The sequence below is a fragment of the Gopherus evgoodei genome, unplaced genomic scaffold (genome assembly GCF_007399415.2).
Source record: "Gopherus evgoodei ecotype Sinaloan lineage unplaced genomic scaffold, rGopEvg1_v1.p scaffold_62_arrow_ctg1, whole genome shotgun sequence".
Taxonomy (NCBI): domain Eukaryota; kingdom Metazoa; phylum Chordata; order Testudines; family Testudinidae; genus Gopherus; species Gopherus evgoodei.
Window position 1 is genome coordinate 503,698 of NW_022060083.1, and position 15,644 is coordinate 519,341.

A 15,644-nucleotide genomic window follows, 5' to 3' on the forward strand; every position below is an offset into this window, starting at 1 on the left:
CAATTAAAATGCCGGTTCAGAGGCAAGCAATGATGCCCTGAACCTTCCCCAAAGAAGAGAAAGCGCGAGACCCAGCATAACAGTACCGGCAATTTGCCACAGAGCCTATTAAGTTACATCAATTTGGCCACTACAAGCGTAATATTAATTAGCTAGGCTAATGAACATTCAATTGTCCATTGATAACTATAAGCTCCAGAATTGTCTTTTATGGGTGGTTCATTTGACTTCATTTTTTCCCTTTTATTTTTATTAAAACTTTAACATATAAATGTTGAAACCCATAACAATGTACATTTCAGAAAAGACAACACACAGTTCTCTGAATGTTAAATCCATCTTATGCCTATTGGACCAGGCTGGTGAACGATTAACATTTTCCTAAGCGCACCCCTTATGTCATTGTTTCTCAGGCTGTAGATGATTGGGTTCACAGTTGGTGGCACAACGGAATAGAAAATGGCAGCTACCAGGTCCAAAACTTTTGAAGACTTTGATCTGGGTCCCATGTACGTTAATGTTGAAGTGCCAAGAAACAAACAGAAAACATTCAAGTGGGGCAGGCAGGTGGAGAAGGCTTTGTACCTGCCCTGCTTGGAGGGGATTCTCATCACCGTGAAGAAGATGTGAATATAAGACACAAATATAAATACAAAACAAGAAACAGCTGAAACAGAACCAAGAACAAGCATTACTATATCATTAACACGTGTATCTCCACAGGAGAGCTTTAATAGCTGTGGGATATTACAGAAGAACTGGCCAACCATGTTGGAGAGGCAGAAGTGTAACCTAAATGTGTTACCGGTATGTATCACAGCACACATCATGCTGCTGAGCCAGGCCCCAGCTGCCATCTGGGCACACCTGCCCCTGTTCATTAACATCCCATAATGGAGGGGATGGCAGATTGCAACATAGCGATCATATGCCATCACCGTGAGTAATGCTAGCTCCGTAATGGCAAAGGTGACAACCAAGAAGAGTTGCGTGACACACCCTGAGAAAGAAATTGTTCTGCTGTCCATGAGAGAGTTGGCCATGGATTTGGGGACAGTCACAGAGATGTAGCACAGGTCTAGGAAGGATAAGTTGACCAAGAAGAAGTACATGGGGGTGTGAAGTTGTCGGTCAAAGGCTACCACTATGATTATAAGGAGGTTCCCTATCAAGGCTGCCAGGTAGACCACTAGAAACGCTGTGAAGTGTATAATCTGCAGCTCCCAAATGTCAGAGAATTCCAGGAGAAGGAACTCCGGCATGGAGGTTTGATTGTTCATAACCTGCTTCAGATACATTCTGGGGAACAAGACAAGAGGAACGGTCAGTAAAATGGTGACAAAAGGAGGGAGGGAGAAAAAGAGAGACTACCATCATCCTTCAAAAACAGATATTGGAGCTACTTAAAATGAGCCGTGACCCCATTCTGTCAGGCTGTGCAGATAAATGCTTATTATTTGAGTCACTGGGCCCCAGAGAGAAAATGGCTTTATAGCCTGGTCAGTAGGGCTCTTGTATGGGAGACAAGGATGCCAATGACTCTTTAATTATTTAATATAGAGAACCCTTTCCCCACCCCAGGAGAATGTCCCATGCTCCTGGGAAGTGGAGGACCCATCTTCAAATCCTTTCTCCTCATCAGTGGGGAATTTAATTGAAGTGTCCCACATCCTAGGTGGGTACACTTACAATTGGGCTAAAGATTATGGGGGACATCTGCTTCCTCCCCTACACATCCATGTCATGTGATTTTGTGTGCTGGCCCACTCTGGTAAGTGGCCTCTGAACACACCTGTCAGATCAGGCCCTGCAGTTGAATAAGGCAAGGGAACATCTATCTTCCCCTTGTTTGTGGATTTCTCTGGGCTTAGCTATCCACATGCATAAAGCGAGGCTGTGGTGCTCATGCCCAGAGGCAGAAATATAGCACATAAGAAATGTTTACATCAAAAGAAAGGAGGTACAGAGCGAATTTAGGCACCTACAGGGTAAGGTAGTAGCTGAGCAGTAAATGCTAGTGGTGCGTATATCTGGGAGTTAGGTGCCTAAAGCAGTAGTGATGCACTTAAGTCCCTTGGAGAATCTAGCCTTAGGTAGCACCCAACAGCAGCTCTGCCCGTCTCTATTCATAAGACCATAAAAGCTGCCATCATACCAATGGTCCATCCAGTGTAGTATTCTGTCTCTGACAGTGAGCAGTATCAGACCTTCAAGTGCAAAGTACAGAACACGCAATTTTGGAGAGATTCACCCCTGGCAGTCAGGTTTTGGGTTTTCCCAGCCATAGGGTTGCATCCCCTGACCCTCCTGGCTAATAGTCTTTGATGATTTTTATCCTCCATGAACTTACCTAGTTCTTTTTTGAACCCATTTATACTTTTGGCCATCAAAACATCTCATGGCAATGAGTTCCACAGATTAATTTTGCATTGTGTAAAAAAGTACTTCTTCTTGTTTGTATTACACCTGCTATATAATAATTTCATCAGGTGACCCCTGTTTTATGTGTTGTGCGAAAGGGTAAATAGCACTTCTCTATTCACCTTTTTTCACACCAGTCATGATTTTATAGACTTCTATCACATCCCCCTCACAGTCATCTCTTTTCTAATCTGAACAGCCCTAATCTTTTTAGTTTCCCTTCATATGGAAACCGTTCCACACATATACCAGCTTGTACTCACTGGCCTTTCTCAATTAACATGGATTATTTATATTTCTGCTGATCCAGACGAGCCAACACAGCTACAAGAGGGGATACTGGCTCTGTTTCTGTCTCATTATTCATCACTTCTGTTTTGAATTAAGGCAATTGTATTTATTGTCTTTTTATTTGTGTTTAGAATAATAAAAAAAATGCCTGGCAGAGACTCCGGGTGCCCCTGCATAATTAATAACACAATGAAAGCCCAGCAACATTACGTAATCATTGTAGCCGGAACTTGGCCGGCCAGACATCTACGAAATCTCCTTTTTCACCCCTTCCACTCTTTCAGCAATGACTCTATTAAAGATTTGGAGGCTGTGGTGCCTAATAAGCTGAACTTGGGCTCCAGGTGTGACACTAATGTGATCCACAGATGCATAAACAGGGAAATTTTGAGTAGGGATAGACAAATTGTATTACCTCTGTATTTGGCACTCGGTGCGACTGCTGCTGGAATATTGTGTCCAGTGGATGTCCACAGTTCAAGAAGGATGTTGTTAAATTGGAGACGTGTCAAAGAAGAGCCACAAGAATGATTAAAAGATTAGAAAATATGTCTAAAAATCATGGTTTTAGTAAAGCACTGGATATATGGTTTGCTACAACAATCTATAACCCATTAATCCCCTTTTTTTGTCCCCTGACTACAAGGCAGTTAATGGGTCACTTCACCTTGAAAGGTCCCTTAGAATATGTGCTAACTACTTATGATAAGCTAGCTGTTCCACGCTGTGACACTGTGAGTACCTTCCCGGAGGTAAGGAAGAGCTCTGTGCCACTAGAAAGCTTGTCTCTCTCACCCACCTTGTCTCTCTAATACCACACTACAGTTAATATACCCAACAATGATATAAGCCTTTTTTCACAATTGCAGACATGGGGAACCGATATTTGATAATGGACTTTTCAATAGCAGACAAAGGTATAGCAAAATACTATGTTTGAAAGTTGAAGCAAGACAAATTCAGACTAGAAATGAGGCGTACATTTTTAACAGTGAGAGTGATTAACCATTGGATCAATTTACCAAAGGTTGGGGTGGATTCTCCATTACTAGCTACTTTTAAAATCAAGACTGGATTTCCCCCCTCCCCACAAAGTAGAGCATACTTCAAACTTGAATTGTTTTGGGGAATTTCTCTTGCTGTATTATACAAGAGGTCGGAACAGATGATCACAATACTCCCTTCTGGCCTTAGCACCTATGACTCATTACGGGAAGTAAGCCATTATACTTCTCCAAAGGTATGTCTATACTACCCACCAGATCAATGGGCAGCAATTGATCCAATGGGGTCAATTTATCGCGTCTAGTCTAGACATGATAAATCAACCCCCGAATGCTCTCCCGTCGACTCCTGTACTCCACCGCTGTGAGAAGCGCAGGCAGAGTCGATGGGGAAGCAGCAGCAGTCGACTCACCGCAGTAAAGGCACTGTGGTGAGTAGGTCTAAGTACGTTATTCACGTAGCTGAAGTTGCATAACTTAGATAGATCCCACCCCTCCCCGCAGTGTAGACCAGGCCCAGGAGCCTTGTCAAACAGATCTGCATTCTGCAGCATGGCCAGATAAGGCTGTTTAAGATTAAGTGGGGAGAGCAAGTTCCATCCCCCAGGAGCCATCACAGAGGAGATCCTCTCAGCTATACTGATGGGGAGCAAGCTTAGGAGCCCCTACTGACTACAGCTGGACGAATTGTTTCAGATAAACCAAATGCAGATATGGATCAACTGAAATATTTTCCCAATTAATGTTGAATTTGCTGAATTGTTTTGACTGAAAAGATTATATAAAACCCGCTCAAAAATCAAAATGATATTTTTGAAACAAAACATTTAGATTTTTCAATTTGAAATAATTTTACCTTTCAAATTTTACTTCAATTTTATTTAAAAATATGTTTAAAAGTACTCAGAAACCACAACATTGTTTCTCTATTCTAGTCTACATTGTTTTCTTGTACTTTACTCATCACTGTGGCATCTGAGCACTTTGTTTTAGTTTGAACAAAACACATTGTTCCCAAAATATTGTGTGTTTTTCTTTTTTTTTTTTGTTTATTACTTTTGTGTTGTATCAAAAATAATTTAAAAAAATCTATTTCAGGTCAACTTGAAAGGATTTTTTTGGATTTTTGGTTCAGCCAGCAAACTGAAAAATGACTTATTTGGGCAGCTCTGCTGCTGACTAAAGTGTTGGCAGCATGGCTCAAGGAGAAAGACAATCTCTCAGATAAGTCAGACCCAGCAATTTATGGGTCAGGTGTAAACTCCATCCGGAGAATGGCAGGCAGCCAGTGCCAATTTCATTGCACTGGTGCTATATGCTCCTAGCCAGATGCACTGTTCACTAAGTTAGCCACTATATTCTGCACCAGTTTTTGCCTCTGAATGATTTGAAGTTGAGCTCCATGTAGAGTGAATTGCAGTGGTCTAGTTCTGTGGTAACAAAAGCATGGATCAGAGATAGAAAAAAACATATGAAGTATAATAATTATGATAAAAGTAACAAGAGCTGACACAAAGTCTGCCTTCCGTTCCAACAGCATTATCTGTTGTCTTCCCATTTTGTCCTGTCACATATCTGCTATCCTACTCCCTTTACTCTTTGCTCTCAGTGAAACCTAAGTGACATCTGTTAAAAATTGCTGGCTTTTGACTTGAAACCTGAGGGACAAAACAGACGAGGAACTGTGAAAACTGGTGAAATGACGGCTCAGTAGGACTGTAACTGTGTTAACTGAAATTGGTTTGACCTGGGTTTAGTTTGAACTGGTTTTCACAAAGAATATGAGTTGGTCCTTCACAGAATTATTCAATATATTATGGAACATTCTTAGATAAAACAGATCCACACAAACCTTTTCCCTCCCAAAGAAGAGTCTTGTTTAAATATCCACATTGTTTCTGAAAAACGTAATGGTAAATGAGACAGTTGAAATGAGATAAGAACCGGTTTTGAGGAGGACGGAGGCAGAAGTCACCTAGAAAGGAGACAGATAGAGAAAATAAAAGGAAATAGAATGTGAGTGAGAGTTTGAGCTTGAAAGGAAGAGATATAAAAAGAATATTGAGGGACAAAGCGAGGCTGGAATTTGTAAGTATTTCTATGACCTTGTTCATCAGGAGTAGAGGACTAACAACCCTAATGAGAGTCAGAATTAGTCTTAGGGAACAGAAAGGCATCCCCATATCTTAAGAGGATAATAAAGGACACATGAGTGGCTACCAAGTCGTGTAGAGTCCAGGGATGAAATTTTGGCCTCTGACAAGTCAATGACAAAACTCCCATTGACTTAAATAGAAACAAATTAATCTAGACTACACAATTGAAGGATCCTGTTCTACATCTCCAGCCAGTTATGCTCCAGCTATCCCACACTCCGTGGGTATTATCAGCTTACCTGGAATAACATCTTCTTTGCCCCTTAATATCAAGCTAAGAATCCTTTCAGATACACAGATTCCAAAGCTATTATTGGAAAGCCCCTGCAGTCTGCAGAGAATAGACAGAGTAACTTTTAGATGTCAGCATCTTACTTGAGTGACATTATAAGTCACTTTGTCCTAAATTGAGCTTGTTCTTTCTGAAACTGACAAGGGAGACTGATGAATGACTGGACTATGAAATGCTCCGGAATTTGAATTGTTGTTGATTTTGCAGGGCAATATTTGGAAGTACAGAACTTCATAACCTGTCTTTTCCGATTGTTTGCTTGGAATAGGAAGCAGTGAAAGCAGAATTTTTCTTACTGCCTATCTGGAGTGCTGAATACTGAATGATCATTTTCTTTCCAGAAAGCTACAGAAACACTTTGGTTAGTGCTGATTTTAAGGGCTTGTCTACACTTAGACATCCAGGAAAATTAATCCAAATTAACTAACATCAGTTTGAAGTGGATTCGTTAAACTGCACTAAATCTGTGTGTAGACACTGTTATTCAGAATTAAAGCATCCCAATTCAGCGTCTCTTAAGTCACATTGGAAGTCAATTAAAATAAACTGAATTAAGGCTCCTCAATTGTGAATGAGGATATTTGCACAGGAATTTAATGTGGTATAGTAAGTTCACATCAAATTCCCGCCTTTAGTCAATTTGGGTTAATTTTCCTGGATGTCCCTGTGCAGACCAACCCAAAGCAAAGCAATCCAGTGCCCCCACACCACATTTGGGGTACTGGTGGAAAGAGGCCTTTTTCCTATCCTAGAAAGGCAGGAGCAGTGGCATGGAGTCCCACCCAAGAATGGCAGCAGAGACACCTCAGTATTACCTAGGTAGATGAGGTGTCTCTGATTGGGCTACAGGGCACATCAACTGTGGATGTCTGAGAAATGGAAGTCTTATAGCACCAGGGCTACAGAGATCCTTTCTGACTAAAAACATCTCTCTGTGTTGGGACTAGTTCCTTATTAGTGAATTAAATGGAGATTGCCTTTAATTTTTCTATAATCACATAATTGTTCCGTTTTTGTTGGCTTTATCTGACTTCAAAGCACTCACTCCTGGTTTGCATTTGAAAGCAGAGAGTGTCATTTCACAAACTCCTCCAAGCCACTCAATGTGCATTTTACAGTCATGAAGTGGGAGATTGCCATATGTATAAATGAGGGTTTGGCACTCAACTCCCACCGACAATTTGAATGTCTCCTCTCCCTTAGACTACATCTACATTGCAGCTGGGGGGTGTGATTCCCAGCTCTAACAAATGGACCTATGCTAGCTCTGCTGAAGTTAGTGCCTAAAAATAGCAGTGTGGCCCAAAAACAGACCTATTTTTAGGCATTAGACCTCCCAGCTGCTGCGTTAACATGCCCTAAATCTCTTCTCTCCTAGCCATGCACCCTACCAACTGGGTCACAGGCCTGTCCTTATCCGAAACAAACAAAAAAAAATTCACTTCACTGTCACTTGAGGAATCATTCAAGAAGCCGGCATATATGGGCAAGAACATTGGGGAAGAGCGTTTACTTGTTATTCAGATTTTTGCTACTAAATTTGCTCTTTTCAGAACCACAGATATTAAAAAAGAGGTGGACACTTACTGTGCACTTTCTTCTTCCAACTCCAAGATGCTTATAGGTATGATCTAACTTGTATGTAGTGTAGTCACAGTCGAGTCAGTGCCAGGATATTATTTTGAGAGAAGGTGGGCGAGGTAATATCTTTTATTAGATCAACTTCTTATCTAAACTATCCATAGAAATTTACCTGTTTACTTAGATAGATGGATGGATGGATGATGCTGTATATCTATCTGATCTATCACATCTTTGTCCATAGAATCTACATGCCAAAGGCACAGCTATCTTAGAGCCCTTACATCCTTTACAGAGGATGAACGTACACTTAGTTCTGTTGCTTTCTTCAGATGAACTATGTGTAGCTGACTTTTGGCTTCACAGACACGAACAGATTGGTGCTGTGGGAACATGATTTATCCAAGTCTGTTCCCTAAGGCCTTTCAGAGGCTCACTCCCTGGAGCCCTGCACAGCTCAGAAGTGGAGGCCGAGAAGCAAACATCTGCTCTGCTGCTCAAGAGCATTTATGCATTTTCACCAAACTACATCAAGAGCAAAGACCAGATGAAATCAGGGCTTAGTGGTCTGAGGGCAGAGCCAGGAATTCTTGAGTTCAAATCCCAAGGGTGCAAAGAGGACATATAACTGTTTCCTTTCCATTCTCAGTGTATGTTCCCTGTCTGGTTAATCATAGAATATTAGGATTGGAAGGGACCACAGGAGGTCATCTAGTCCAACCCCCTGTTCAAATCAGGAATAATCCCCAACTAAATCATCCCAGCCAGGGCTTTGTCAAGCCTGACCTTAAAAACCTCTAAGGAAGGAGATTCCACCACCTCCCTAGATAACCCATTCCAGTGCTTCACCACCCTCCTAGTGATTTCTTTCCCCTAATATCCAACCTAAATCTTCCCCACTGCAACTAGAGACCATTTCTCCTTGTTCTGTTATCTGGTACCACTGAGAACAGTCTAGATCCATCCTCTTTGGAACCCCATTTCAGGAAATTGAAAGCAGCTATCAAATCCCCCCTCATTCGTCTCTTCTGCAGACTAAATAATCCAATTCCCTCAACTTCTCCTCATAAGTCATGTGCTGCAGCCCCCTAACCATTTTTGTTGCCCTCTGCTGGACTCTTTCCAATTTTTCCATATCTTTCTTGTAGTGTGGGGCCCAAAACTGGACACAGTACTCCGGATGATGCCTCACCAATGCCGAATAGAGGGGAATGATGATGTCCCTTGATCTGCCGACAATGCTCCTCTATTCGACAGCTAATGCAGTTAGCCTTCTTGGCAACAACTCACACTGTCAAATCATATCCAGCTTCTTGTTCATTGTAACCCCTAGTTCATTTTCTGCAGAACTTCTACCTAGCCACTCGGTCCCTAGTCTGCAGCACTGCATGGGATTCTTCCATCCTAAGAGCAGGACTCAGTACTTGTCCTTGTTGAAACTCATCAGATTTCTTTTAGACCAATTTTTCTAGGTCCCTCTGTATTCTATCCTTACCCTTCAGAGTATCTACCACTACTCCCAGTTTAGTGTCATCTGCAAACTTGCTGAGGGTGCAATCCACGCCATCCTCCAGATCATTAATGAAGATATTGAACAAAACTGGCCCCAGGACCGACCGTTGGGGCACTCCGCTTAATACCAGCTGCCAACTAGACATGGAGCCATTTATCACTACCCATTGAGCTTGATGATCTAGCCAGCTTTCTATTCACCTTACAGTCCATTCATCCAGACCATACTTCTTTAACTTGCTGGCAAGAATACTGTGGGAGACCATATCAAAAACTTTGCTCAAGTCAAGGAATAATATGTCCACTGCTTTCCCCTCATCCTCAGAGCCAGTAATCTCATAATAGAAGGCAGTTAGGTAAGTCAGGAATGACTTGCCCTTGATGAATCCATGCTGACTGTTCCTCATCACTTTCCTCTCCTCTAAGTGCTTCAAAATTAATTCCTTGAGGACCTGCTCCATGATTTTTCCAGGGACTGAGGTAAGGCTGACTGGCCTGTAGTTCCCTGGATCCTCCTTCTTCCCTTTTTTAAAGATGGACAGTATATTTCCTTTTTTCCTTTCATCTAGGACCTCGCCCAATCACTGTGAGTTTTCAAAGATAATGGCCAATGACTCTGCAATCACATTTGCCAACTCCTTTAGCCCCTCAGATTCAGTGCATCCAGCCCCATGGGCCTGTGCTTATCCAGCTTTTCTAAATAGTCCTGAACCACTTCTTTCTCCACAGAGGGCTGGTCACCTCCTCCCCATACTGTGCTTCCCAGTGCAGCAGTCTGGGAGCTGACCTTGTTCTTGAAGACAGAGGCAAAAAAAGCATTGAGTACATAAGCTTTTTCCACATCCTCTGTCACTAGGTTGCCTCCCTCTTTCAGTAAGGGCCTGTGGAAGAAACAATATCCACTTTCAGGTTGGAAGCAACAAAATCAGAGACAGCTTTATTCAAGCAATTTCAAGGGAAGAATACAGCTGTCAGAGAGCATCTGTGCCTCAGTTTCTCCAAAGTACAAACAAAATCACACAAGTTTATACTCCTTGTGACATGCATTAATTAAAACATCTGCAATTTATTTAGGCTATGTGCTATCTATTCCAGTATTTTCTCACTTTCTCTTCTCTAAACATTGTTATCTCAAGGCTAAGTCACTCTGACTATTCTGCTGTCTTTCACTCGCTTCTGACATGGGCCCTGCTTCTCCAGGTCTCTCGATATTAGGCTAAGACTTAGCTCAACAGCTGCTCTGTCTCTGCTGTTAAATGGCTGCACTTAAACGCTATCTGCTTTCTCAGCTTCCACAGGGCTCACTCTTTCCTTGACTTTGTTCTTGTTGTTAACATACCTGTAGAAACCCTTCTTGTTACTCTTAGCATTCCTTGCTAACTGCAACTCCAAGTGTGATTTGGCCTCCCTGATTTCACTCCTGCATTCCTGAGCAATAGTTTTATACTCCTCTCTGGTCATTTGTCCAATCTTCCAATTCCTGTAAGCTGAATTTTTGTGTTAAAGGTCAGCAAGGATTTCACTCATAAGCCAAGCTGGTCACCGGCCATCTTTACTATTTACTAATATTTAAGTTGTACTCTGTGCTCATTCCTGATTTAAAGTGAGTCCAGGTCACAGACCGTCAAGCCTCTGACATCCCTCACCAGGAAGGAGTTGGTTGGGGATGGGGAATGGGGGCATATGCATGAGCCTGTCCCTCATCACAGTAATGAGGTAGTTGCTATCCCCAGGCCCCTCTCCGAGGTCTCATTCCTGTGGCTCAGCTAAAGCAGGGACACGTACAGCAGCCTCTTGCTAATGCAGGATTGTGAATCCCAGTGTTCCCTTTCAGCAAAGCTGTTTTTAACCATATGTGAAACTCCATCCCTTTGTAGACAGTCCCTTTCCCTGCAATGGGCTCACCTACCTCACTCAGAACAAGGTTAGGGACATTTGAAGACACTGGCTTGAATTTAGTGAACAGCCATTGTACTCTGCGAGGAGCCCTGAATTTCCAAATGCGCACACCGACACACACACACACACACACACACACACACACACACACACACACACACACACACACTGACATTAACAGATGGTACCAACACACTCATCTTAATCTGTTCACATGCCATAATGCACATTAACAAATGCACTTCTAGTAACGTGTGCGCACACACTTAGGCCCAGATTTTCAAAGGTATGGCTCCATTGCTCCATTTAGCAGTGCTAAGTTCAGGGCCAGGTTTTCAAAGGTATTGAAATGGATAGAAGTGCAGATAGACACCTAGTGGAATTTTAAAAATCAGCCAAGGGCCAGATTTTTGTGCCTAGTGGGATTTTCAAAAGCAATTTGGTGCCTAACACACATAGAAATCAATATGCCTAACTCTCATTCTAAGTGCCTAACATCCAAAAGCAAAAATTTAATGCACCCTCATTTTTCTGCAATTTCACTAGCCTAAAGTGACAGCAAAATCTTTGTCAAATAGAAAAATTACAATAACTAGCAAAGACACCTGCATATAATAATGTGCATGCCCACTCGCCCTCCCCCACTGCTGAGTAACATAAATTCACAAGCAAACTCATACAAAACAGACTATGTTTGGGCTAGGATTTTCAAAGGTAACCAAGGGAGTTAGTTCCTTTGGATCTTATCCTGGTCCCACTGAAGTTACTGGGAATTTGCCCTTTGACTCAAGTGGCACCTTCCTGGTTAGAGCTGGACATGGACAAATTGAAGTAAGATGGATTATCCTGACCAGAATGCATCCACACAGCAATGATCTGCCGAGATCAAGACATTATCAGGAGACAATGGGGCAAGAGGGATAAATGAGGGCCTGGGCACAGTCACTGACTTTCAGCTTTCTCCAGGGATGCTCCACCCCCGCTCAGCCCCACCCACACTCCACCCTTTTCCCCAAAGCCCGACCCTCACACCACCTCTTCTCCCACTGCCCACGAGGCTCTTCCCACCCCTGCTCCTCTCCCTCTTCCAAGTGCCTCTCACCTAACAGCTGATCGACAGTGAGCAGGAGGCACTAGTGGGGACAGGAAGGAGCTGATTGGCAGGGTCTGGTGAGTGCTGAGCACAATCTATTTTTTTCCATGGGTGCTATGGGTCTGGGTATGTGGATATGATCCATCTCTACTAAAATCATTTGAACTGGCTAATTACCCCTTAGCAGGGTCCACAGAGAGGTCAGGAGTGAATAGGACCTGGCATATGAATTCCCCTGCCCACTTTGAAAGTGTCTTATACAATTCAAGGCTGAGCCTGCCCAAAGGGGACAAGCAGTGCCAGCTGGGATGGACTGTTTGCCACGTTCTGTGATTGTTGGTGCAGGAACTAGCGAAACCAAATTCTGTTTCTTGACTAAATGCATGGGGTATTTTTTTGTTATTTGTTTATTGTTTTTTGAAAATCTATCTGCTTTCCCTCATGGTCCCATTCTGCTCTACAGGCTGGACTCCCTATCCAGACTACATCCCCCATGATGCATTGCAGCCATTGGACTCCCATGATGCACCATGGTTGCTTAGGAAGAAGGAATCCCATGGTGCAGATGTTGTCCAGTAAGGGAGCCTGTCCTATAGCTAGGCTTGGCTGAATTTGATTTTAATGTTTTAATAATTTCCATGGATGATATCAATGCTTATTTTTAAGTGTTTTTCTATTTTTATTGATTTAAGTTTTCACAGTTGCCCAACATTATAAGGACTTAAGACAATGGACAAAGCAGTTTAATGACAGTAGCCACTGAGATGTAAAAAGTTAAAAGCTTTATACTATTAACACACAAATTGTAAAGTTAACGTGTCAAAACACACACACTCATTAAATACCCATAAATCAAATTCTAACAAGTTTTCAACAAGTGTTTTTCTTACTTTGCCTTTCTATAAATTTTGATGATTATCAGTTGAAATAGTTTTCTTTGCTGTTTGTGTGTAGTGTGAAATTGACATTTGCTGACACTTACTGATAAAAATCTAATCTTTTGAAGCCTAATCATGGAAGAAAATGTGGCCATGAGATACCATAGTGGCATTTCCAAATAGACGTTTACATTTTCAGCTGAAAGTTTGAGTTTTAGCTGAAAATTGTAGGGGGAGGGAGCTTGTTTGTTTGTCTGGCAGCCATTCCAAGGCTCAGTCTATGACTGCAAAGTTTATCCAACTCCTGCAACCATTCCAAGGCCTGCAGCTATTCCAAGACCTAACCAGGACATACAGCTATTCCAGGGGCTAATTAAGGCCTGCAGCCATTTCAAAGCCTAACCAAAGCCTACAGCCATCCCAAGATGTGACTAAGCCAATCTAAGGCCTAACCAATGTCTGCAGCTGTTCCAAGGCCTAACCAGGGCTGGCATAAAATTCAAGGCCTAACCAAGATCTATAGCCATTTCAAAGCCTAATCAGTGTCTATAGCCTTCCAAGGTCTAAATATGGCCTATACCCAACCTATAACCACAACCTGCAGCTATACTTATACCTAACCAGGCCTGCATCCATTCTAAGGCCTAATAAAGACATGCAGCCATTATACAGGCTAATCAGGGTCTGCATCTAGCGTGACCACATTTGAAATGAACCCCCACCACAAAGCAAGCCTGCCACAACCACAACCCCCAACCACAAGGCAACTCTGGAACCCCTCCCCTTCAACAGCCACTTACAGTATCTAGAGAGCTAACACATAAATATGATTAATAACATCCCACAACTCCACACTCTTGCATGGTCAAACCCTCTCTCTCTCACACACACAGACACACACACACGATGCAGCTTGTGTGTTGGTGGGCAGACAACTGCCGTATTTTCAATCATTTTTATCTGTTATCGCTTAAATTGTGGAAGTTGGGACACTGCAGCATCTTTAGCTGGACACAGAAACTTTAAACGTTAGCTGTACAAGTGAAGTGTGATAATAATGCAAGTCTTTAGAACCACATAAAAAAAACCCAGCAGATTAAATTATTTTTCTGGCAACTGGCAAATCTATAAAAAAACGGACAGGCCGATCAAATAATGGCCAGGTGGTAATCCTATTTGCAGCCTTTCCAAGCTCTAGCAAAGGCCTGAAACTATTCCAAGGTCAACCAAAGCCTGGTGTCTTTACAAGGAGTAGCCAAGCTTTACAACCACTGCAAGACCTAACCAATGAGAATGGTGAATTCCAATTATCAGATACATTCATTGTTTTAGTTTAAGGACAGAAGGAATCATCCAATCAGATCATCTGACCAGCTCAGTATAACAGGCCATATATTTCACCCAAATTGCCCCAGGCTGAAAAGATAAATAATACTCAAGACATTGTCAGTGGATAGGAAATGTGGATTGGTTGTACCCATGGCTGGGATCATAATTCAGGCTACTTTCGATGCCAGCCCTGAATTCAGTCTTCAAGGCCTTTCTCTCTGTTTGTCTTATTTTCACATTTTATTTTGATGAATTTCAGACAAACATGGGACAGAGAAATTAGAAATATATTGCCTTGGGGCCTCTGCTTCTGAGCTATGCAGAGCTATAGAGAGCAAGTCCTTTAAAGCCCTTAAAGAACAAACAACAATAAATCTTTCTACAACACCAACACCGGCTGATGGAGCATGGAGTCCCAAGCCCGCTGACCACAGCTCATTTGTGGAAAGGAATGGGTGTCAATATTTTGGTCACTTAAGTCTCAGTGTCTGGGGTGAAAGGGTGTTAGAAAGCTGTGCCTTTGGTATCTACATACAATAGCAGTAAGGGCATCGGAAATCAATAGAGAGATTCATTGCAATGACACCTTTTCTTTATTGACCTGAAACAATCTTGAAGGAGGAGCAAAGACACCATACACTGTGAAAAATACACTCACGTCCACCAAGGAAGTGTCCTGCACTCATTTAATCTGGGATGTATTGATTTAGTGGTATATTTACTCACTTTTAGTGAGGAAAATTATCAGGAGAAATTCCAGTGAAAGTGTAAACTATTTCCTGGTTTTAGTGCCAAAAAAACAACAATAGCCCTCCTTCTTCAACGGAATGTGATATGACAGACAGGAAAATTCATTTTTCCTAACTTTGATCCCATTCAAATAAGGGGGACAGTCTGTTCAGTCAACAGACACAGGTGTCAAGGAGAACAGATTTCCTGGATTTTGTTTCTGTGTAACCTACCAACAAATCATTCGGTCCCTTCATTCCAGTGTTTCTCAGGGAGGTATTGATACTAACTTGATCTTTCCTCTCACTGAAACAGATTCAATTTGACCATGGTTAAGCTGCTGGTGCTCTGAGACCGCTGCCTGTCATGCCATCCAAAATGGTCTAATTGTTTGTTTGTGCTACTCTGTCTGTATCTGTCTGTTGTCTCTTGTCTTATACTCAAATTGGAAGCTCTTTA

At 42.2% G+C, this 15,644-nt stretch overlaps 1 protein-coding gene across 1 annotated transcript; it reads right to left on the reverse strand.

The window, feature by feature from the left end:
* Positions 1–329: 329 nt before the first annotated feature.
* Positions 330–1,280, reverse strand: LOC115643555 (olfactory receptor 14A16-like). The gene has a single exon (XM_030547584.1). It carries the CDS (start codon positions 1,278–1,280, stop codon positions 330–332), a length of 951 nt encoding a protein of 316 aa, XP_030403444.1.
* Positions 1,281–15,644: the final 14,364 nt, after the last annotated feature.